This window comes from Girardinichthys multiradiatus, chromosome 9, assembly GCF_021462225.1.
Source record: "Girardinichthys multiradiatus isolate DD_20200921_A chromosome 9, DD_fGirMul_XY1, whole genome shotgun sequence".
In the NCBI taxonomy this organism is placed as follows: Eukaryota; Metazoa; Chordata; class Actinopteri; order Cyprinodontiformes; family Goodeidae; genus Girardinichthys; species Girardinichthys multiradiatus.
In genome coordinates, this window is record NC_061802.1 from 10,251,107 (window position 1) to 10,274,795 (window position 23,689).

The following is a 23,689-nucleotide window of genomic DNA, read 5'->3' on the forward strand; positions in this document are numbered from 1 at the left end:
CACAAACTTCAATGTTCTTGCTGGGACTTTATGTGAGTTGCCCTGTGTTTAGCTCCACCATCACTGATCAGCTTTTCTGTCTGCACTGAATCAAATAGTCTCCACAGCACGATACTGCTACCACCATGTTTCACCTTGGGGATGGTGTGTTCAGGGTATTGTGTAGCATTAGTTTTCCACTAGATACTGTCATGCATTGTGGTAGTGGAGAACTCAGACTCAAACAGTAGGATCACAGTCTCGTTTTAAGGCAATGATTCATTGAAGAAAAGCAACTTGCAACCATAGATGAGGGACTGTGTGTAGGCAAAAATATTACATTTTGGTCTGATCTTTTCACCGCTGTTTGTCCATATCTTTGCCTTATTCCCTACGTAGCTTGTAGCAAACAGAACTTCTAAAGCCTTTCTTGTTTAATCTTTCTTTCTCTTTTTCTAACTTTCTTCTTGCCAATATTCCCTGATGACCAGATTATTGGACTGTGTAATTACTCAATAACAGATTCTCCCATCTGAGCTATCGATCTCTGCAGCTCTTCCAAAGTTACCATGGGTCACTTGGCTGCTTCTCTGAATATTTCTCTCCTTGGCCGGTCTCTAAGTTTTCAGTGAACAGCCATGTCTTGGCAGGTTCGCAGTTGTGAAACACGTTTTTCATTTTTAGAGGATGGACTGAACTGTATATTACGATAGGCTCAAAACGTGCAATATAATTTTTAATTATATCCCTGCTTTAAACTTCTCTGCAACTTTATCCTCACCTGTCTGGTTTGTTTTTTAGTCTTCATGATGGCAATTATTCATTAATGTTTTCTAGCAAACCTCTGAGACCTTCACAGAACACCTGGATTTATCATGACAATAACTTACACACATATGGATTTTGCTTTCTGACTGAGTGTTTTATTTTATTTAGGTGTATTGGAGTAGACTGAATACAAATGCATGGCAGATTTTCATTTGTAAAAAAGTTTAAACATACATCCTCTCTATTACTCCTTCCTTAATTTTGCTGCTCTTTGCATTGGACTATCACATAAAATCTCTGTAAAATACAATAAAGTTTGTGTTTGTAATTTGACATAAAATGTTCAAGAAGTATAAAACCTTAGCTCAGAATTAAATGTCTGGGTTTGCATTAGGTGGAGATTACACAGTACTTCCTGATGGAAGTCTCCAGATCTCCAAGGCGTCTCTGTCAGATTCTGGGACCTTCATTTGTGTAGCTCAAAACCCTGCAGGCACCGCAGTGGGCAAGACCAAACTCAGAATGCAAGGTAGGTGACACACTAATGTAATTATGAATAAAGGCCATTAAAAAAACAGCTAAATTTGAAATTTATCACAGAAATCTTTGTCAAATTTACACTTAAACAAATAATATCTGTATTCTAAGGAGACACTGTTATACCATTAGTTTTCTGATAACATTTTCTAATACTGTCTGAGTATACAAAATATATCTACTTTCTGTTTGCATTGTGTGCTGCAGTTGCTCCAGTGATCCGTTCAGAGACTCAGGAGTACCTTGCACTTTTGGACTCCCCTGTGACTCTTCAGTGCCAAGCTGAGGGCTCCCCTCCACCCTCCATCACATGGCATAAAGACAGGCAGCTGCTGAGTGACTCCGTACGCCAGCGGTTGCTCAGCTCAGGATTGTTGCAGATTGCCTTCGTTCAGAAGAGTGATGCTGGACAGTACACTTGCACCGCTGCCAATCCGGCCGGAACTGACAGCTTGGATATGAGGCTAACTGTACAGAGTAGGTTGTAAACTGAACATCATGAATTCAGACATAAAAACATACTTTCTGATGCTTCAGACACATTTTCCTATAATAATAGAAAGTGTATTATAGATTTTCTGTATTCCTGACTAACAATTAGCACAATTTCTTGAACTGGATGAAGAAAATGTGGGCCTTACTGTGCAGGTAAAATCACGCTAGATGCTAAAGACGGTTTAACATGCCAACTCTTTCAACACATTGTATTATGTATAGTATAATAGAAATTCCAAGATTTTGAATTACTGCCTTATTGTTATGAACGTACAAATAGCTATCAGAGATTCACATAAAGAGAAGTCAAAGTGAAATCAGATACTTTTGAGGTAATACATCTTTGTCCTTTTTAAAATTTTTTTAGTTCCTCCCTCCATCCGTGGTGGAGAGCAGGAGGTTGTTGTTGTGGAAAAAAGTCAGGCTCAGCTGATATGTGTGGCAGAGGGCATCCCACAACCCAAACTGTCCTGGGAAAAAGATGGGAATCCTCTCAGCAAAAACCAAGGGGAGTACACCATTCTGCCTTCTGGGAAGCTGGTTATTGACAGCGCTCAGGTATCAGAACAAACAGACCAGGCTTGACTGGTAACGTTTTTGTTTTTATGTTTATCTCTTCAGGTGCAATTGCTTTCACCCAAGTTCATATGTATTTCTGTTGGTCAACAAAATTGTTGTGTTGAACAAATCTCTATGCACCAGCCTGAAGATGCCGGCAGTTATTCTTGTGTCGCAACCAATTCAGTCGGGGAGGACACCTGGACGGTGACGCTGTCGGTTCATACTCACCCCTCCTTCACCAAGCAGCTCGCAGATGTTGCTCTCAACAAAGGAGAGCGTCTTGTGCTGACCTGTGGCGTCAGTGGAATCCCATCACCAACTATTAAATGGACTATAAACAACAAAATAATCCCAGGTTTGACTGATTAAGAAATTATGATATTTTGGTTGGTATTGACATCAATTTTAGATATGTTTTTTGTATTTCCTCCCTTTTAATATGTTTTTTTATGCTTTTTCCTCACAGCTGTAGTACACTATGGTTATATGAATGACCACAGTGAGCTTGTGATAGAAAGAGTGAGCAAAGAGGACTCTGGTACCTACACCTGTGTGGCTGAAAACAGAGTGGGAACTATTAAGTCCCTGGGATTCGTTTATGTTAAAGGTAAACCAAACTCTCCTGAAACATCGTTAAATAAACTGCTATGATGTTTTTATCTCCTGACTCTTTAAGGCTTCTGATTTGTTTATTTTATCTCATTCATCACACAATAACTACTCACAATGTGTCTTCACAATGTGTTCTCCAGAGCCTCCAATAATCAATGGGGACCTTCACTCCAACCGAATTGAACCTCTCGGTGGTAATGCCATCCTGAACTGTGAGGTTCGAGGAGATCCATTGCCAACCATCCAGTGGAGCAAAAATGGCATAAACATCCAGATCAACGACCGAATCCGTCAGCTAGATAATGGTTCTCTGGCCATCTATGGCACAGTGGTAGGAAGTGACACGTGGAAAATATGTGGTTGTGCCTTGCAAAAGCAATAATACCCTTTGACCTTTTTTCACATTTTCTTTCTTTAAAACCACAAACATTAATGTGTTTTATTAGGGTTTTATGTGACAAACAAAATGTAGTGTAAAACTATAAATTTGAATGAAAAGGATCAAATGTTTTATTTTTTTTATAAAATCCTGAAGTCTAGTATGCATTTGCATTCACCCCCTTTACTCTGAATCTCCTAAATAAAATCCAGTGCAACCAAATGTCTTTATATCATATTGATATCATCTAATTAAGACAATTCAAAGTGGTTTACCTGATGAAAAAAGTATATTGCAGTGGCATGATAAACAAAAGTAAAGAAAAGTTGGACTTCAGAGTGAAATTAATGAATGAACTCAATGCCTTTAGGCTCATACTTTCTTGCGTTAAAATCAAGCGTTTTCCCTGAGGAGAAGGCAACTCCTTAGAACTGCTCTGAACCATTATGCGTCTCCACAATGGGGAATGTTCCTTTTTAAAATTGTTTAAACAACAACAAGAACAAACAGCATCATGAAGACCAAGGAACACAGCTGATGGCTAAGAGATAGAGGTGAGGAGACGTTTAAAAAGGGGTAGGTTATAAAACAATATCCAACGTTTAGGATTCCATGGAACACTGAGTGATTACATTTCAATTGTTGGAAGAAGGAAAATGTATGGCCTAACAGATTAATGGACAAGAGGCCAATAGTAATTCTGTATGAGCACCACAGATCAACAAGTTGGTGAATCTACTGACAGGACATCTATAAGTCCTGCGCTTGAGTTGGTGCAGCTGTACTTTGAAAGATGGTTTGGTCTTTTGATAAACATGGAGCTAAATACATAGCAATCCTTAAAGGAAACCTGTTACATGCTGCGAATGACTTGAGGAAACGCAAGCAGAATAATTCTTAATACACAGAAAGGTGTAGATCAAAGAATATTCGTGTTTTAGAAAGACCCACTCAACTTCCTGACTTAAAAGACTCTGTGGCAAGGGTTAAAAATGTATTTTCAAAGGTGCTCTCTGTCTAATCTGACTGACCTGGAACTATTTTCCAAAGCAGAATGGTCAGAAATGTCAGACTCTCAGCTGTAATAGCAGCAAAAGATGGCTGTACAAAGTCTTGACTTAGGGCTGAATAAAAATACATGATGCCACATTTTTCTGATTTTATTCGTAAAACCTTTGAAAACCATGTATAACTTTTTTTCCACTTTACAATTGTGCACTACTTTGTGTTAACCTAAATACAATACCCTAAAGTCTGTTGTAGCATAAAAAAATGCAAAAAGGTTTGATACATACATATACATTACATAACACAAACAAAAAGATATTTAGCAATTTATTTTACATTTAAAATGTATTTGACAGAGTGAAGACGCAGGCAGCTACATGTGTGTTGCAACAAATGATGCTGGGGTTGTGGAAAGAAGTGTTATCCTGACACTGCAGAGTAAGCCTCTTACCTTTACCAACATAGCTGTAATCCTAACATTTAATTTGTAAGGAAAAAGGAAGAGACATGTTAGAGGGAGAGTTAATCTAACTGACTTATCCTCTTCTATCAGGCGCGCCAATTATAACTTTAGAGCCAGTCGGAACTGTTGTGGATGCAGGAACGACAGTTATTCTTAATTGTCAGGCAGAGGGTGAGCCTCCTCCCATGATAGACTGGTCCCAACATGCACGCCCCCTGCGGGCATACAACCGCTTCTCCACCTTGTCCAATGGCTCCCTCCGGATCACCAGTGCCCAAAAAGAGGACACATCTGAATATGAATGTGTGGCCAGGAATTTACTTGGATCAGTGCTGGTCAGTGTCGCTCTCACTGTACGAGGTAAGTTGACGATTTTTTCCCCATTGTTTTCTACTAAACAAGTTCCACATACTATACCATTATGAAAACTGTTAAAATAATTTCTGTTTGAATAATTTCTGTGGAGAGTTTTAGCTTGTAAATCAGAAAATCAAATGTGAATACATGCGTATTGTTCAGAAAGTGATTTATTTTGCAGTCCATGGAGGATATTCTGAGTGGACAGAGTGGGACCTCTGCAGTGTATCTTGTGGCGCCGGTAACCAGAAGAGAGTCAGGCAGTGTAACAAACCTTTACCTGCTAACGGAGGCCACCACTGTGCAGGATCAGACACAGAAACACGCAGCTGTCAAGGAAAGCCATGTCCAGGTACCCTATTAATAATGTTTGAAAATTGTTCCCAGTTTGTGTCCAAATAAAATCCTGAAACCAAACCCAGTAACTTATGTCCTTGCAAAGTGGATGGTAACTGGTCACAGTGGTCTTCCTGGGAGGAGTGTTCACAAACCTGTGGACAGGGCAACAAAACAAGGGTCCGGAGCTGCAGTAACCCAACCGCCCAGCATGGGGGCAGGCCATGTGTGGGGAAGGCAGTGGAAGCTATCATGTGCAGTGTGAGACCATGTCCCGGTAAGACGTTTTACAGTTCATATATGTACGAACTTGGCAATAAAGCTGATTCTGATTCATATAACTAAAGCAGATGAGTATGAATCTTAGAGAAACACTTGACACTCAATATAATTTCTGTTGCTTTTATAGTAGCAGGCAACTGGGGTTCTTGGCTATCATGGAGCCCATGCAGTGAGACCTGTGGAAAGGGCATACAATCCAGGATCCGACTGTGCAACAACCCCCCTCCAGCCTTCGATGGCCCGCAGTGTGAGGGCACAGACACCCAGTCACAGGTGTGCAACGAGATACCTTGTCCTGGTAAGAGGCTGTTTGAAGAAAGAAACTTGCTAGTTAAATTAAATTTAGATCTAAATTTAAAAATACATTGCAGATTAAAATTTTGCACAGACTCACTAAGGACATCAATGTTATATGAATTCTGCTTTTCATTAAAACCACCTCAATAATCTTTAAACAGTAGAACTGGCTGCATAAGTTTACATTAACTGTGGATATTCCTGAATCTACACAGAGTCAAAATTATGCATGCAGGCTAAAATGCATACATACATATATATAATAATATTTGGATAAATATCACTTATTTTCCAAAGACACAACATAAGTCATGAGCAAGATCTTGGCATGGGTCCCGCTCAATAGTGGACCACTACAATTATTAGAACTGGTGGAACACATTTAAATTGGCAGTGGGTCAGCTCTTAAGAATTGTGCATGAACTTTCAGTAAGGCCAAACATTAAGTTTACATTCCAGAATCCAAATGCTAACCTGCTTTGTCCCTTCTAGATCTCATTTTGATGTGTGTTTTGGACCACGGTCCTGTTGGAAAACCCAACTGTGTCCAAACACCAGTCTCAATGTCCATTATGAAGCCAGATTTACATCTAAGCCCTATAAAAAAATCTGTGGACTATAATTACAAGACAGATTTGTGCAAGGAACCAACCAATTTAAATCAGATCTTCCATTTCTAATAAAAAGAGTGGTCAAATATCAAGGGGGAATTATGCCTGTCAATGGCTGCAAAAAAAACACGTGGTTTCACTATAGATATATATATATATACAGGTCCTTCTCAAAATATTAGCATATTGTGATAAAGTTCATTATTTTCTATAATGTAATGATGAAAATTTAACATTCATATATTTTAGATTCATTGCACACTAACTGAAATATTTCAGGTCTTTTATTGTATTAATACGGATGATTTTGGCATACAGCTCATGAAAACCCAAAATTCCTATCTCACAAAATTAGCATATTTCATCCGACCAATAAAAAAAAAGTGTTTTTAATACAAAAAACGTCAACCTTCAAATAATCATGTACAGTTATGCACTCAATACTTGGTCGGGAATCCTTTTGCAGAAATGACTGCTTCAATGCGGCGTGGCATGGAGGCAATCAGCCTGTGGCACTGCCGAGGTCTTATGGAGGCCCAGGATGCTTCGATAGCGGCCTTTAGCTCATCCAGAGTGTTGGGTCTTGAGTCTCTCAACGTTCTCTTCACAATATCCCACAGATTCTCTATGGGGTTCAGGTCAGGAGAGTTGGCCGGCCAATTGAGCACAGTGATACCATGGTCAGTAAACCATTTACCAGTGGTTTTGGCACTGTGAGCAGGTGCCAGGTCGTGCTGAAAAATGAAATCTTCATCTCCATAAAGCTTTTCAGCAGATGGAAGCATGAAGTGCTCCAAAATCTCCTGATAGCTAGCTGCATTGACCCTGCCCTTGATAAAACACAAGGGACCGACACCAGCAGCTGACACGGCACCCCAGACCATCACTGACTGTGGGTACTTGATACTGGACTTCTGGCATTTTGGCATTTCCTTCTCCCCCAGTCTTCCTCCAGACTCTGGCACCTTGATTTCCGAATGACATGCAGAATTTGCTTTCATCCGAAAAAAGTACTTTGGACCACTGAGCAACAGTCCAGTGCTGCTTCTCTGTAGCCCAGGTCTGGGGAATGCGGCACCTGTAGCCCATTTCCTGCACACGCCTGTGCACGGTGGCTCTGGATGTTTCTACTCCAGACTCAGTCCACTGGTTCCGCAGGTCCCCCAAGGTCTGGAATCGGCCCTTCTCCACAATCTTCCTCAGGGTCCGGTCACCTCTTCTCGTTGTGCAGCGTTTTCTGCCACACTTTTTCCTTACCACAGACTTCCCACTGAGGTGCCTTGATACAGCACTCTGGGAACAGCCTATTCGTTCAGAAATTTCTTTCTGTGTCTTACCCTCTTGCTTGAGGGTGTCAATAGTGGCCTTCTGGACAGCAGTCAGGTCGGCAGTCTTACCCATGATTGGAGTTTTGAGTGATGAACCAGGCTGGGAGTTTTAAAGGCCTCAGGAATCTTTTGCAGGTGTTTAGAGTTAACTCGTTGATTCAGATGATTAGGTTCATAGCTCGTTTAGAGACCCTTTTAATGATATGCTAATTTTGTGAGATAGGAATTTTGGGTTTTCATGAGCTGTATGCCAAAATCATCCGTATTAAGACAATAAAAGACCTGAAATATTTCAGTTAGTGTGCAATGAATCTAAAATATATGAATGTTAAATTTTCATCATGACATTATGGAAAATAATGAACTTTATCACAATATGCTAATTGTTTGAGAAGGACCTGTATATGTCATTCCCAAGATGAATTGACCCTGTATTGGCCGCAAAAGGAGACCCTACACCATATTAATAAATTATTGTGGTCTAAAACCAGGTGTTTCAGTTTCATTGTCCCACCCCCTGTATATATACATACATACAGTACAGACCAAAAGTTTGGACACACTTTCTCATTCAAAGAGTTATCCTTATTTTCATGACTATGAATATTGTAGCTTCACACTGAAGGCATCAAAACTATGAATTAACACATGTGGAATTATATACTGAACAAAAAAGTGTGAAACAACTGAAAATATGCCTTTTGCTTTGATCACTACTCCGCACACTCTTTGCATTCTGTTGATGAGCTTCAAGAGGTAGTCACCTGAAATGGTTTTCCAACAGTCTTGAAGGAGTGAGACCATCTCGATTGGGTTCAGGTCCGGTGACTGTGGAGGCCAAGTCATCTGGCGCAGCACCCCATCACTCTCCTTCTTGGTCAAATAGCCCTTACACAGCCTGGAGGTGTGTTTGGTGTCATTGTCCTGTTGAAAAATAAATGATGGTCCAACTAAACGCAAACTGGATGGAATAGCATGCCACTGCAAGATCCTGTGGTAGCCATGCTGGTTCAGTATGCCTTCAATTTTTAATAAATCCCCAACAGTGTCACCAGCAAAGCACCCCCACACCATCACACCTCCTCCTCCATGCTTCACGGTGGGAACCAGGCATGTACAGGTCCTTCTCAAAATATTTGCATATTGTGATAAAGTTCATTATTTTCCATAATGTCATGATGAAAATTTAACATTCATATATTTTAGATTCATTGCACACTAACTGAAATATTTCAGGTCTTTTATTGTCTTAATAAGGATGATTTTGGCATACAGCTCATGAAAACCCAAAATTCCTATCTCACAAAATTAGCATATCATTAAAAGGGTCTCTAAACGAGCTATGAACCTAATCATCTGAATCAACGAGTTAACTCTAAACACCTGCAAAAGATTCCTGAGGCCTTTAAAACTCCCAGCCTGGTTCATCACTCAAAACCCCAATCATGGGTAAGACTGCCGACCTGACTGCTGTCCAGAAGGCCACTATTGACACCCTCAAGCAAGAGGGTAAGACACAGAAAGACATTTCTGAACGAATAGGCTGTTCCCAGAGTGTTGTATCAAGGCACCTCAGTGGGAAGTCTGTGGGAAGGAAAAAATGTGGCAGAAAACGCTGCACAACGAGAAGAGGTGACCGGACCCTGAGGAAGATTGTGGAGAAGGGCCGATTCCAGACCTTGGGGGACCTGCGGAAGCAGTGGACTGAGTCTGGAGTAGAAACATCCAGAGCCACCGTGCACAGGCGTGTGCAGGAAATGGGCTACAGGTGCCGCATTCCCCAGGTCAAGCCACTTTTGAACCAAAAACAGCGGCAGAAGCGCCTGACCTGGGCTACAGAGAAGCAGCACTGGACTGTTGCTCAGTGGTCCAAAGTACTTTTTTCGGATGAAATCAAATTCTGCATGTCATTCGGAAATCAAGGTGCCAGAGTCTGGAGGAAGACTGGGGAGAAGGAAATGCCAAATTGCCAGAAGTCCAGTGTCAAGTACCCACAGTCAGTGATGGTCTGGGGTGCCGTGTCAGCTGCTGGTGTTGGTCCACTGTGTTTTATTAAGGGGCAGGGTCAATGCAGCTAGCTATCAGGAGATTTTGGAGCACTTCATGCTTCCATCTGCTGAAAAGCTTTATGGAGATGAAGATTTCATTTTTCAGCACGATCTGGCACCTGCTCACAGTGCCAAAACCACTGGTAAATGGTTTACTGACCATGGTATCACTGTGCTCAATTGGCCTGCCAACTCTCCTGACCTGAACCCCATAGAGAATCTGTGGGATATTGTGAAGAGAACGTTGAGAGACTCAAGACCCAACACTCTGGATGAGCTAAAGGCCGCTATCGAAGCATCCTGGGCCTCCATAAGACCTCAGCAGTGCCACAGGCTGATTGCCTCCATGCCACGCCGCATTGAAGCAGTCATTTCTGCCAAAGGATTCCCAACCAAGTATTGAGTGCATAACTGTACATGATTATTTGAAGGTTGACGTTTTTTGTATTAAAAACACTTTTCTTTTATTGGTCGGATGAAATATGCTAATTTTGTGAGATAGGAATTTTGGGTTTTCATGAGTTGTATGCCAAAATCATCCATATTAAGACAATAAAAGACCTGAAATATTTCAGTTAGTGTGCAATGAATCTAAAATATATGAATGTTAAATTTTCATCATTACATTATGGAAAATAATGAACTTTATCACAATATGCTAATTTTTTGAGAAGGACCTGTAGAGTCCATCTGTTCACCTCTTCTGCGCCGCACAAAGACACGGTGGTTGGAACCAAAGATCTCAAACTTGGAGTCATCAGACCAAAGCACAGATTTCCACTGGTCTAATGTCCTTTCCTTGTGTTCTTTAGCCCAAACAAGTCTCTTCTGCTTGTTGCTTGTCCTCAGAAGTGGTTTCCTAGCAGCTATTTTACCATGAAGGCCTGATTCACACAGTCTCCTCTTAACAGTTGTTCTAGAGATGTGTCTGCTGCTAGAACTCTGTGGGGCATTGACCTGTTCTCTAATCTGAGCTGCTGTTAACCTGCGATTTCTGAGGCTGGTGACTCGGATGAAGTTATCGTCCGCAGCAGAGGTGACTCTTGGTCTTCCTTTCCTGGGGCGGTCCTCATGTGAGCCAGTTTCTTTGTACCCTTTTATGGTTTTTGCGACTGCACTTGGGGACACTTTCAATGTTTTCCCAATTGTTCAGACTGACTGACCTTTATTTCTTAAAGTAATGATGGCCACTCATTTTTCTTTACGTAGCCGCTTTTTTCTTGCCATAATACAAATTCTAACAGTCTATTCAGTAGGACTATCAGCTGTGTACTGTATCCACCTCCTGCACAACACAACTAATGGTCGCAACCCCATTTATAAGGCTTGAAATCCCACTTATTAAACCTGACAGGGCACACCTGTGAAGTGAAAACAATTTCAGGTGACTACCTCTTGAAGCTCACCAACAGAATGCCAAGAGTGTGCGGAGCAGTAATCAAAGCAAAAGGTGGCTACTTTGAAGAACCTAGAATATAAAACATATTTTCAGTTGTTTCACACTTTTTTGTTCAGTATATAATTCCACATGTGTTAATTCATAGTTTTGATGCCTTCAGTGTGAAGCTACAATATTCATAGTCATGAAAATAAAGAAAACTCTTTGAATGAGAAGGTGTGTCCAGACTTTTGGTCTGTACTGTATATATCTGAGAAATTTTATTGGGGTTGTATTTTAAAATTTGAGCCTGTATGTTTAATTTTGACGCTGTGTGAATTGTTAGAAAACTAACAAAACAAATCAATCTGATGCACCCAATTCTTGTCTTTAAAACCTATTGGACTTGTACGTTTTATCTTTCCATCCTGATGGGGGGGAGGAGGAATCTTTTAAAACACAAAATATATATGACATGCATGTTGATGACAAGTGGATGTAAACTTGTCACAGGCATTGTAAATAATAAATGATCTGAGCCTCTAATGTTGCGCTTTGCTCCAAAGTGCATGGGAAGTGGTCATCGTGGATGAGTTGGGGGCCCTGCAGTGTATCTTGTGGTGGTGGGAGCATACAGCGCACACGCCTCTGTGCAAGCCCTGCCCCTCAGCATGGCGGCAGAAAGTGTGAGGGGAATGATGTGCACACTGATTTCTGTAATGGCGACCCCTGTCCCAGTGAGTTTCGAATAATATAATAAGGCACTTCTTAAAGATGCAGGTCTTTTGTTCTGCTTTATTTGTGTATTTCTAACACTTTTCACCACTTTGTCAGTCAGTGGTAATTGGGGACAGTGGAGTAGCTGGGGTAGCTGCAGCAAGACATGCAGTGGAGGTCAGATGAGGCGCTACAGGACTTGTGACAACCCCAGACCTGCTCATGGTGGGAGAGCATGTGCAGGAGCGGATTCACAGATGCAGAAATGTAGCACTGCTGACTGCCCTGGTGGGTCAACATGATGAAACTGTGTTAGTCTTGGCATCATACATGAACAAGAGTTCAAATGCTATGAAAACCTTTGTTTTCATGATATATTATTGCAGTGGATGGTAACTGGGGCTTATGGCAGCCTTGGGGTGGATGCTCCGCTTCCTGTGGAGGAGGAGAAAGGACACGTGTCCGACTTTGTAATAGCCCGTCTCCCAGTAATGGTGGCCGACCTTGTCCAGGGGACCCCACTCAGCTATCCAGGTGCAGCAATCAGGCATGCCCAGGTAATGACATAATCTAAACAGTGCAAATGTGGTAATATCTATATCTGTAAAATGTGGATATTTAAATGCAGGTAGTTTGTCACACAGCTAGGAAAAAAGTAATAAACATGTCAACAATACTCTCAGTGAATGTATTTCTAATTAGGCTATTGACATGAAGTTCACAGACATCTCAGGTATGGAGAGACTAGTTTCCTATGTTACTTAGATGTTCATTTGACTAAACTTTGAAATCTTGAAGGTTCTGGGCATACTTTCATTGAAGTCTGATCTTCAGTTCTTCCAAAACATCTTCTTACCAGATTTCAATTAGTAATGTCCCGATAAATTTCTTCCTCACTGACTTCTCCAAATGTTCCGCAACAAACTTTAAATGAGCTTCTGCATGCTTTTTCTTCAGCAGTGGAGTCTTGTGCTGTGGATAAAGGCCCTTGACGTTACCTCCTTGTTTTCATGTAAAAACTGTACCTGCTAATTTCATGTCTTTCTGAAGCTTTCCTCGTGTAGTCCTTGGCTCTTGGACAACTCATCTGATTTTTTTTTGTTTGCCTCCTTTCAAAACGTTTCCAACAAGCTCCTGGTTATGACCCCAAGGTATCCAATACCATTGATAATAGCTGCAGAGGTTTTCAAATGGCTTTGCTTTTACCCATTAATTAAATGCTTTTATTGAAATACCTTGGTAAAAAGAAACTTTTTCTAGGCCATCAATTAAACTGAAAAGGCTGCTAATAATTTGCACTGGCAGTATTTCTTTCTACAAACTTCTGGCCATCTTTGCCTTTCTGAAGGCTATTTTAAAAATGAATCCTCTGTCTCGTTCCATTTTAATACACACACCTTTATTTATGTTTTGATTTCTTTGTATTTTTGGATTAGCCTACTTGGGTTTTTACCAACATCTGGTGTGAATTTCTTGTTAATTGTCCCGATTATAAATATATTCACTGAGTAAGTTGTTTTTTCTAAGCACTCATTTTACCTGCTTTATGTTTTCATTGGGCTGAACCAATTTTAGGTGAATATATTAACGTTTTCAAAGTAAATTTTAGAATTACATCAACAATTCCTGGAACAAATCCCACAAAACCTTTGATTTCAGTTGCATCTGATCCTAAATTCTTAATTAGTTATTTTGAGGTATTTTTAATTTTAAGAGTCTCCTCATAGAAACAGCAGGTGCATAAAAAGTCTGGATATAGTTTTGCTCATGTTGTCTGGCTATTAATTGGGATGTAGTTGTTAAAGCTTGGGTTTGGGTATAAACCTACACTGTTCACTGTCACAAACATTTCTCTGTTTGTCAGATGGGCCTCAGAAAACTCGAGGAAGCATCATAGGAAATATCAATCACATTGAGTTTGGCATTGCCCTCCTAAATGCCACAATCTCTGACAGCAACTCTGGCAGCAAAATCATCAAAGCCACCATTTCAAATGTACCAAGAACCTTAGGTCAGTATTGAATAAGCACCTCCTTTTCGTCCTTTTCAGTGCCCTCCTAAATAGTTTTCTTAAAACTGAATGTATAACATTTAAATTCAAGGTCCTGCGATGAGGAAACTCATCTCCATACTGAATCCCATCTACTGGACCACTGCACAGGAAATAGGTGAGGCTGTTAACGGTTACACCCTGACAGGCGGTATCTTCAGGCGAGAGACGCAGGTGGAGTTTGCTACAGGTAAGTTCGGGTCATGGTCAAACTTTACAATAACAAAATGATTACACATTGAAAATGAATTCTGTTGGGCAACTAAAGTTTAGTTTAAATGGATTTTGCAAGGTGAAATCCTGAGGATGACCCACGTTGCTCGAGGCCTGGACTCTGATGGAGCTTTGCTTCTGGACATTGTAATTAACGGCCATATGCTGCAGCTGCCTACACATTCTGACATTAACATCAAGGTAAGTGTGAATAAAGGTTTGAGGAAACGTTTTTTAAGGAGAAAAGTGTGGAGAAAATTAGTTTTAAATAATTCAGCAATAGCTTTTTTGTGTTTTTAGATACATTTGTTTTTTTAATTTGAACAATGTAAAGAAACAACGTGGGAAAGGTTAACTTTAAAGTGAGTTTATGTACTTTTGCAGCTATAGGCAGCATAGTTAAAATTTTGAAAAAATGCTCTTTGATAAATAAGTACATGTAACAAAACAGTTTACATTTTTATACCCTTTTTTTTTTACCATAAAATCACTTTACTTGTTTTCACAATCCAATTTACAGTTTTTGTTTTTCTAGCACATTTCTAGCACAGTTGGTAGAACTGTTGCCTTGCAGCAAGAAGGTCCTGGGTTCGACTCCTGTGCCGGTGGTCTTTCTGCATGGTGTTTGCATGTTCTTCCCGTGCATGCGTGGGTTCTCTCCAAAAACATGACTGTTGGTTTGATTGGTCTCTCTACATTGCCCTTAGGTGTGTGTGTGGTTGTTTGTCCTGTGTGTCTCTGTGTTGCCCTGTGATGGACTGGTGACCTGTCCAGGGTGTACCCTGCCTCTTGCCTATAGACTGCTGGGGATAGGCACCTGCAACCCACTTTGGAAGAAGTGGTAGAAACTGACTGACCTCTTACTACAAATACTGTGGAGGCCATAATTGAAAATACATACAAAAATAAATAAATGACTTGATAAAATAATTTCTGGGCCAAAAGTAGGTATACATCTAAATTAAAGTGCCAAAATAATAAAGAGATTGATAATTAATTAATAATTGATCAGATCTTTTTCTACTTATCAGCAGTGTTGTTGAAAGCATTAGCGGCATTAGAACACGTTTTGGTGAGCTGGTGAATAACACTTTGTTTGTTCAGGACTACACAGAGGAATACATTCAGACCGGTCCAGGTCAGCTGTACGCTCTATCCACCCGCATGTTCATCATCGACAAGGAAAGTTTGCCTTACTCCTGGAACCATACCATCTCCTATGATCTGACAAAAGGAAAGATGCCCTTCCTGGTAGAAATGCTCCATGCCACTGCCATCAGTGCTCTCTACCACCCCCTGGAGGAAGTGTTGGAATACAGCATCCAAGCCAGTATCACCAAAGGTGGGTTCAAAAAAGTTTATGGATAGACTTTTGGTGAGATCAACTTTTCCTCAGGTGCTACCCAAGTTTAAAATTATATCTAACTCTTACAGATTATTAATAATTAATAATAAAAAAAACAATGTTCTGTGGTATTTAAACTTTTTTGCCTACTTCTGGAAATGTATTTTTCAAGTGGAAAGAAATATCAATTCAAAGTAATGTCATGAAGACCTTATTGTGGTACTGTTTTGTTCCAGGTGATCGCAGTAACCAGTGTCCTCATGGCTTCACTTTGGTGTCTGCTGGGCCTTACTGTGCAGGTAAAATCTATTCAACATTTTACTTCTTCGATGTCAACAGAAAACATTTACACTAATTAAAACTTTCACTTCAAATATGCATTTTTATAGCATTTATTTGCTGTTCATTTCTATGTTCTTTGTGCTGCAGATGAAAATGAATGTGAGATTGGGAACCCTTGTTCTCATACTTGCCACAACACCATGGGAACCTACTACTGCTCCTGTCCACATGGCCTCACCATCTCAGCTGATGGCAAAACCTGCCAAGGTAAGAAATATGCAGACACATACTGCATTGATTCTGAAAGTTAAATGCCATGTTGGGGAAGGGTGAGGTATAGTTAAGGTGATTTAGAATCACCAGTAGTTAATCCAATGTATTAATTTGCTGCATGCAATATTGATTTAAGTGTTTATGCTGAGCTCTTTTGATTTGGTGTGCAAGTGTTGCTTAATCGCGGAGCGTGGATGCAATCAGCAAGGTGCGTGTTCATGTTTTTGTCTGGCTGATCCCAAATCAGCCAGGAGTTAGAAGTTGGACTTTCATTCAAAGCTGCGGTGTGGGCCTCGCCTGACCACTCATTTGTCCCAGTTTTATTACTGGAGTTTTTCCACCGAGTTTCCACCTCAGTTTTATGACCCTTTGTTCGAAATTTGGGGCAATCAGCTGTTAGTGGCTAAGGGCCCGGTCCCACCGTTCTAGCAGCTGATTGTCACGGAGTGACATTTTTGGACTTTGTTTGTGGATTTGTGTTTGTTTACCTTTTGCATAGATGTTTCTATTTTGGTTTTTGTATCATGTTTTCTTTTCTCCCTCTTTGGCCTCCTAGTGTTTACTTCTTAAGTTCTTTTATGGTTGTTTTCTTATTACTTTGTATGGTTTATCATTATTATTGTAATTATTATAGTTCTTGGTCTTCCCTGGATTCTCTAGTTTTATTTCTCTTTAGTATCTTTATGTTTAATTGTGTTTTATTATTTGTTCCTTTGCACTCTTCTTGTTTACTAGTTTCTTTTCTGTTTCTTTTCCAGTTAATTCAGTCAGTGTGGTTAGGTTTGTTTACTTTTGTATTCAGGTTTTCTTTATGGGTTCTTTGTTTGTTCTCAGGTCGTTATTGTTGTTCCTATGTTCCCTCTAGTTTCTCTGTTTACATTAGTCATGATTATTCTAGTTTTCTTATTCCCCATTTGATTATTTATCTATGTCTATAGGTTTGCTTGGTCTGTGTTTCTGTTTATTGTTTATTAGTTACTTTGCCCATCCTCAGCCTTTGTATTTGTTTCACCTGTTCCTTCTGCCTCCTTGTCCCACCTGTTCCCTGTTTTCTCTGATTACCTGCCCTTTGTTATCCCTCAGTATATTAGTTGGATTTGTGTCATTGTTTGTTGCTGGTTCCTTGTGTTTGTCATACCCCGTTCTCAACCCACGTATTCGTGCTGAGTTTTTTCCATATGCCTGCAGAACCTCTTGTAAGTTTTTGGATCAGGACTTTGTTTGTATCTGCAATGCCTTGTTTGGTTTCTTTTGAAAACCTCTGGAAGTAAAGCTAAAACCTTTTACAACATGTTGCTGCCCAGCTCTTGTCTGCACTTTAGTCCGCTCGTAAACCACATTATGACACTGATAGCGGCCATTGAGACATCAGCACACCAGGAGGGCTTCAATTTCCAAGTAAACCCAAATAGCACATTTTGTCCATAAACCTGCTGGTTTGATCTTCATAGACACTCAATGCGTAAGCAATGATTTTTGGTAAAGAAATTATTTTCCTGAATTATGACGTTTTATTTTTGATAAATATTAATTAATCAAGAATCCTAATCCTTACAGCCATTATCACAACCCACTGCATTTTGATTTGATTTGCCTTTTGTCTGTCTCTTAGACATTGATGAGTGCTCCATGGGTGGAAACATGTGCCATGGTGGACAAAACTGTGAAAACACCATTGGTTCTTATAGATGCGTGATGCGCTGTGGCCGTGGCTTCAGGAGAACGACTGATGGGCTCAGCTGCACTGGTACTGCAACAGATGCAGCTAAGTGTTTTATGGCTGATTTTAGGATCTTTTTTAAAACTGATGTGAAGTACATTTTGTCACTCAGATGTGGACGAGTGTTTGGAGTCTCATCCATGTCATCAGCAGTGTATGAATACCATTGGAAGTTATCGTTGTGCCTGTGAACCAGGCTTTCAGCTCAGGAACAGAAGGTGCATAGGTGAGACGGCTACCCATACTAAGTTTCTTTTGTGTTTCTTATGTGTAACATCAGACCAATCCACACATGAATGATTAGAACTGGGACCCTAAACAACAGACACTAGTTCTGGGATCAGCTGGACTAGTTTATGGAGTTCGTCAAGGCTCTATTCTTGGGTGGCCCAAGATTCATATTATCCCCCAAATTCAGATCATGGAGTACTATAATATCTCTTATCACATGTATGGTGATGATACATAGCTTAATATTTCTGTCACCACATGACGATAGTCCCTTGCAGTAGACAAGAGAGTGTGCTTATGATGGACGGATCAGACTTTTTAGCCCCAAAAATGAAGTTAGAGATCAGTGCTTAAATAGACTCAGCGAAGCTAAAAACCACAAAATATGAAATAAATGTAGTTGCAGGTTATGAACTCAGGCCTAAACTTAACTAACCACATCTATTGTTGAATCAACCTACCTAACATCTTAACAACATAAGAGGTTTCATGTGAAAAAAGGACACAGAAAAATGCATTTAATAGTTCAAACTCACAGAACTCTGACAGGGCAGACAATTCTTCATGACAAAAATGGGAACAACCAGGACACAGCGGGGAACAAAAGAAACAACAGGGTCTAAATACAAACAGAACAGCAGGGGGAACTAGTGAACAACAAGACCAACTTATCAAGGTAAACAAGGAGCAGGTGTGGAACAAACTGCTGGGAGACAGAGAGAGACCAATTAATACAATAAACACAGAACAGAAGGTAAACAAAGGACCAGACTAAGTGAAATACACAAAAACACAAGCAAAAAACATAGACACAGGCTAGGCATGACAGTTGCCTCCTTTTTTAAATTAGGTCCTAAAACATTGTGTACTATTGCCAACCCATGAAAGTAAGATTATTTTGTCACTCCATTTGGTGACGTCTCAGTTTTTATATTTTTTTTAAATCTGCACTTTACCTCTTATTTCTTTTGATGTAATGCTTAAAGTTTCTTTTACTATTCCTTTAATTTTTTGTGTCTTTATATACAGGTCCTTCTCAAAATATTAGCATATTGTGATAAAGTTCATTATTTTCCATAATGTCATGATGAAAATTTAACATTCATATATTTTAGATTCATTGCACACTAACTGAAATATTTCAGGTCTTTTATTGTCTTAATACAGATGATTTTGGCATACAGCTCATGAAAACCCAAAATTGCTATCTCACAAAATTAGCATATCATTAAAAGGGTCTCTAAACGAGCTATGAACCTAATCATCTGAATCAACAAGTTAACTCTAAACACCTGCAAAAGATTCCTGAGGCCTTTAAAACTCCCAGCCTGGTTCATCACTCAAAACCCCAATCATGGGTAAGACTGCCGACCTGACTGCTGTCCAGAAGGCCACTATTGACACCCTCAAGCAAGAGGGTAAGACACAGAAAGAAATTTCTGAACGAATAGGCTGTTCCCAGAGTGCTGTATCAAGGCACCTCAGTGGGAAGTCTGTGGGAAGGAAAAAGTGTGGCAGAAAACGCTGCACAACGAGAAGAGGTGACCGGACCCTGAGGAAGATTGTGGAGAAGGGTCGATTCCAGACCTTGGGGGACCTGCGGAAGCAGTGACTGAGTCTGGAGTAGAAACATCCAGAGCCACCGTGCACAGGCGTGTGCAGGAAATGGGCTACAGGTGCCGCATTCCCCAGGTCAAGCCACTTTTGAACCAGAAACAGCGGCAGAAGCGCCTGACCTGGGCTACAGAGAAGCAGCACTGGACTGTTGCTCAGTGGTCCAAAGTACTTTTTTTGGATGAAAGCAAATTCTGCATGTCATTCGGAAATCAAGGTGCCAGAGTCTGGAGGAAGACTGGAGAGAAGGAAATGCCAAAATGCCAGAAGTCCAGTGTCAAGTACCCACAGTCAGTGATGGTCTGGGTGCCGTGTCAGCTGCTGGTGTTGGTCCACTGTGTTTTATCAAGGGCAGCGTCAATGCAGCTAGCTATCAGGAGATTTTGGAGCACTTCATGCTTCCATCTGCTGAAAAGCTTTATGGAGATGAAGATTTAATTTTTCAGCACGACCTGGCACCTGCTCACAGTGCCAAAACCACTGGTAAATGGTTTACTGACCATGGTATCACTGTGCTCAATTGGCCTGCCAACTCTCCTGACCTGAACCCCATAGAGAATCTGTGGGATATTGTGAAGAGAACGTTGAGAGACTCAAGACCCAACACTCTGGATGAGCTAAAGGCCGCTATCGAAGCATCCTGGGCCTCCATAAGACCTCAGCAGTGCCACAGGCTGATTGCCTCCATGCCACGCCGCATTGAAGCAGTCATTTCAGCTAAAGGATTCCCGACCAAGTATTGAGTGCATAACTGTACATGATTATTTGAAGGTTGATGTTTTTTGTATTAAAAACACTTTTCTTTTATTGGTCGGATGAAATATGCTAATTTTGTGAGATAGGAATTTTGGGTTTTCATGAGCTGTATGCCACAATCATCCGTATTAAGACAATAAAAGACCTGAAATATTTCAGTTAGTGTGCAATGAATCTAAAATATATGAATGTTAAATTTTCATCATGACATTATGGAAAATAATGAACTTTATCACAATATGCTAATATTTTGAGAAGGACCTGTAGAATTCTTTGTTACTATATTTTCCTGTGAAGTATATTCAGTTACCTTGTGTATGAATGGTGCAACAAAAAGAAACTTGCTTTGCCTTGTAGTTTGATGAGTCATACTGCAGGTATTATTAATCTTTTCATGAAAAAAAAAACAGTTTTTATTTTCTTATATTGTCTCAGACATAAACGAGTGCAGGCAGAGGGTTTGCCGTTTAGATCAACAGTGTAAAAACACACGAGGTGGTTACACCTGCATTGACCTTTGTGCGAATGGCATGACCAAAAGTGGAAACGGCACATGTGTGGGTAAGTGTCTGGCAATTCAAGACAAAGAGCATCAACTGAAGAACGAACATGAATAAGCACACAAAGAGATGATGCTTTGTCTCTTGCTGGTAGACATAGACGAGTGCAGAGACGGCACTCATCAATGCAGATTCAACCAGATCTGTGAGAACACCAGAGGCAGCTACCACTGTACGTGTCCACGTGGTTTCAGATCTCAGGGAGTAGGACGTCCATGTGTCGGTACGTAAAAATCTTCTGTTGTCTTCCCACCTTAAGAAAAAGCAAAACATATAAAAACAAAGTAAGGAGGAAAGGTAAACCTGCATCATGATGGCAAGCTGTATTTAACTATGGATATTTGTCAGTTTTGCTCGTTCCCTGCACTTTGTTTCAGCTCTCAGCTTTTGTTTGCAAATCATTTTTTTTTTATTAGCTCAGCTCATTTCAAGTAAAAAAAACTTGGCATCATCACCAGTGTGTACACTGTATCCTCTCTGCATGCTTACATGACCAGATGCTGCTATGAAAACTGCTGACTGTGTCTTCACAATATAAAACTGCTTCACTTTGCAGATCTACACTGCATATTATCAGTTCATTTTAAGTTGGAAATCTGCAACATTTTCTTGCTGGCTTTGCTTTGTAAGCAGAAGTGTTTTTCAGCAGCTTTGTGTTTCTTCAGTCATTTGCAATTATTTTGAGCTGCAGTTATTTTTATTAGGTTTAGTTTTCCGATTGGTAGTCACCTTTTTCGGCTTTCTCCATATGTTTCACATCTTTCTCCCCTGCACTCTCAGTATGCCTTCCTAACACTTCTGCCCACATACAGTATGTCATTCATCTGTATACAAATCTGTGAGTGGACTAGAGCGCAAAAGTGTTAAATACCCAGGTTGTAGAATGAGAGAGATTTATTTAATCTCTAATGATTTTTTTTACCTGCTTTCTAAATTAGTGAGTATATCTTATAGCTCTTATACGTTCACTGTTTCTGTTGTGAAATTTAGTAACTCTAAACACTTCATTTGGCACAATGAATATAAGAAGAACCTAAAAAGACCAGCACCACTGCTCTTGGTATGCCTCTGCTTGTTTTCACTTTTACTTCTGTCCTTTTCTGCCACCTTTGCATTTCGACACAGCTCCTGTCTGGTTTTGCTTTGGCATTCAGTTCTATGTTACCTGTGATATATTAACCCTATGAACCATGTGTTTTTAAAATGACAGGAATTTGGTTTTTATATAGATTTTGAAGAGTCTTCAGATTTTTATTTTTTTGGCATTTTTCAAGTCTTCCAACTCAACCAGATTGTTGTGGATTTTAAAGGTGCCAGATTTGTAAGCGTACACAACCTCAAACTAGTATTTTGCTGAGTAAGTTTATCATTAAATTTCAATATTCAGTCGCCTGTGTTGGTTTTCTATGGGCACACCACATTTTTTATTGCTTTGATTTTAGGCTTGGACTGTGCGGTGCTGAGAAATTGAATCTCTCTTCAGCCTCACTTGAAGGTTTTGGATCAGATCTGACTGGTATTTGGAATTGTTTAGAATTTCATCCACCTTGACAAAACCCTTGGTTCTATCTAAAGAAAAGTAACTACATAGCATGATGCACCACCATGTTTTACTGTAGGTATGGTGTTATTTTTGGAGCAGAAATACAACAGAATATCTTCATCTTTTTGGAAGTGTGAACCATACCATATTTCCCAAAAGGTTTTGAGATTTTAACAACATCTGGATGTTTTCCTTTGAGGAAAAAGCTTCCGTCTTGCAATCATCCCGGTCAGTCCAGACATATGTAGAATACAGGATATTGTTGTCACATGTAGTTGACAACAAGAATTATTGGATAGTTCTACAGCCTTTTGGACCCTGACCAGTTTCCATTTGGTATATTAAATAACTCTGGAAACAGTGCAGTTTTTGTAATTTCATGTTTGGACCATAATTTTAATCACGTCTTCACTGCACCACACTTTATAAATAACCCCTTCTCCTGACTGTTACATTCATACAATAAGATCCTTTTGAATCCTCCTTGTAAATTATAGATTTAGCTAATGGATGAAGATATGTAGATGTTAGGACATTTTTACAAGGACTTGATTTCAGCTAAATCAAATTTACCATTACTGATATGTCAACTCGATAAGATACTGAATGCTGAAATTCAATTAAAAGGTCTATAGACAACGTATCACAGTACACAGACTTATGCCTAGTCGTTTTACATGTTTATACACTACCGATCAAAAGTTCTACAACCCCTTTCTCATTTAATGGGTTTCTTTAGGTTTATGAATATTTACATTGCATGTAGATTCTCACTGAAGGCAACAAACTGTGAATGAACACATGGAATTATGTAGCAAATAAAAATTGTAAAATAATTTTAAATATGCTTAAATTTTAGATTCCTTAAAGTAGCTGCACTTTGCTGTGATGAAAAATATTAACCTTTGGCCGTCTCTCAATGAACCTCTGGGAAGTTCTTTCAAGA

General features: G+C 39.9%; 1 protein-coding gene across 1 annotated transcript in view; it reads left to right on the forward strand.

Moving 5' to 3' along the window:
• The window catches only part of hmcn1 (hemicentin 1), a 142,618-nt gene that overhangs the window by 110,752 nt on the left and 8,177 nt on the right, over nucleotides 1-23,689 (forward strand). The window contains exons 80-103 of the mRNA XM_047374373.1: nucleotides 1,142-1,276; nucleotides 1,492-1,761; nucleotides 2,147-2,337; nucleotides 2,482-2,695; nucleotides 2,807-2,947; nucleotides 3,093-3,283; nucleotides 4,696-4,777; nucleotides 4,893-5,162; nucleotides 5,341-5,511; nucleotides 5,602-5,772; nucleotides 5,905-6,075; nucleotides 12,006-12,176; nucleotides 12,274-12,444; nucleotides 12,543-12,713; nucleotides 14,021-14,167; nucleotides 14,259-14,396; nucleotides 14,499-14,620; nucleotides 15,524-15,761; nucleotides 16,001-16,063; nucleotides 16,194-16,313; nucleotides 17,932-18,066; nucleotides 18,152-18,265; nucleotides 21,076-21,201; nucleotides 21,295-21,423. Coding sequence (XP_047230329.1) covers nucleotides 1,142-1,276; nucleotides 1,492-1,761; nucleotides 2,147-2,337; nucleotides 2,482-2,695; nucleotides 2,807-2,947; nucleotides 3,093-3,283; nucleotides 4,696-4,777; nucleotides 4,893-5,162; nucleotides 5,341-5,511; nucleotides 5,602-5,772; nucleotides 5,905-6,075; nucleotides 12,006-12,176; nucleotides 12,274-12,444; nucleotides 12,543-12,713; nucleotides 14,021-14,167; nucleotides 14,259-14,396; nucleotides 14,499-14,620; nucleotides 15,524-15,761; nucleotides 16,001-16,063; nucleotides 16,194-16,313; nucleotides 17,932-18,066; nucleotides 18,152-18,265; nucleotides 21,076-21,201; nucleotides 21,295-21,423 — 3,852 coding nt within the window. The remainder of the gene's footprint in view (nucleotides 1-1,141; nucleotides 1,277-1,491; nucleotides 1,762-2,146; nucleotides 2,338-2,481; nucleotides 2,696-2,806; nucleotides 2,948-3,092; nucleotides 3,284-4,695; nucleotides 4,778-4,892; nucleotides 5,163-5,340; nucleotides 5,512-5,601; nucleotides 5,773-5,904; nucleotides 6,076-12,005; nucleotides 12,177-12,273; nucleotides 12,445-12,542; nucleotides 12,714-14,020; nucleotides 14,168-14,258; nucleotides 14,397-14,498; nucleotides 14,621-15,523; nucleotides 15,762-16,000; nucleotides 16,064-16,193; nucleotides 16,314-17,931; nucleotides 18,067-18,151; nucleotides 18,266-21,075; nucleotides 21,202-21,294; nucleotides 21,424-23,689) is intronic.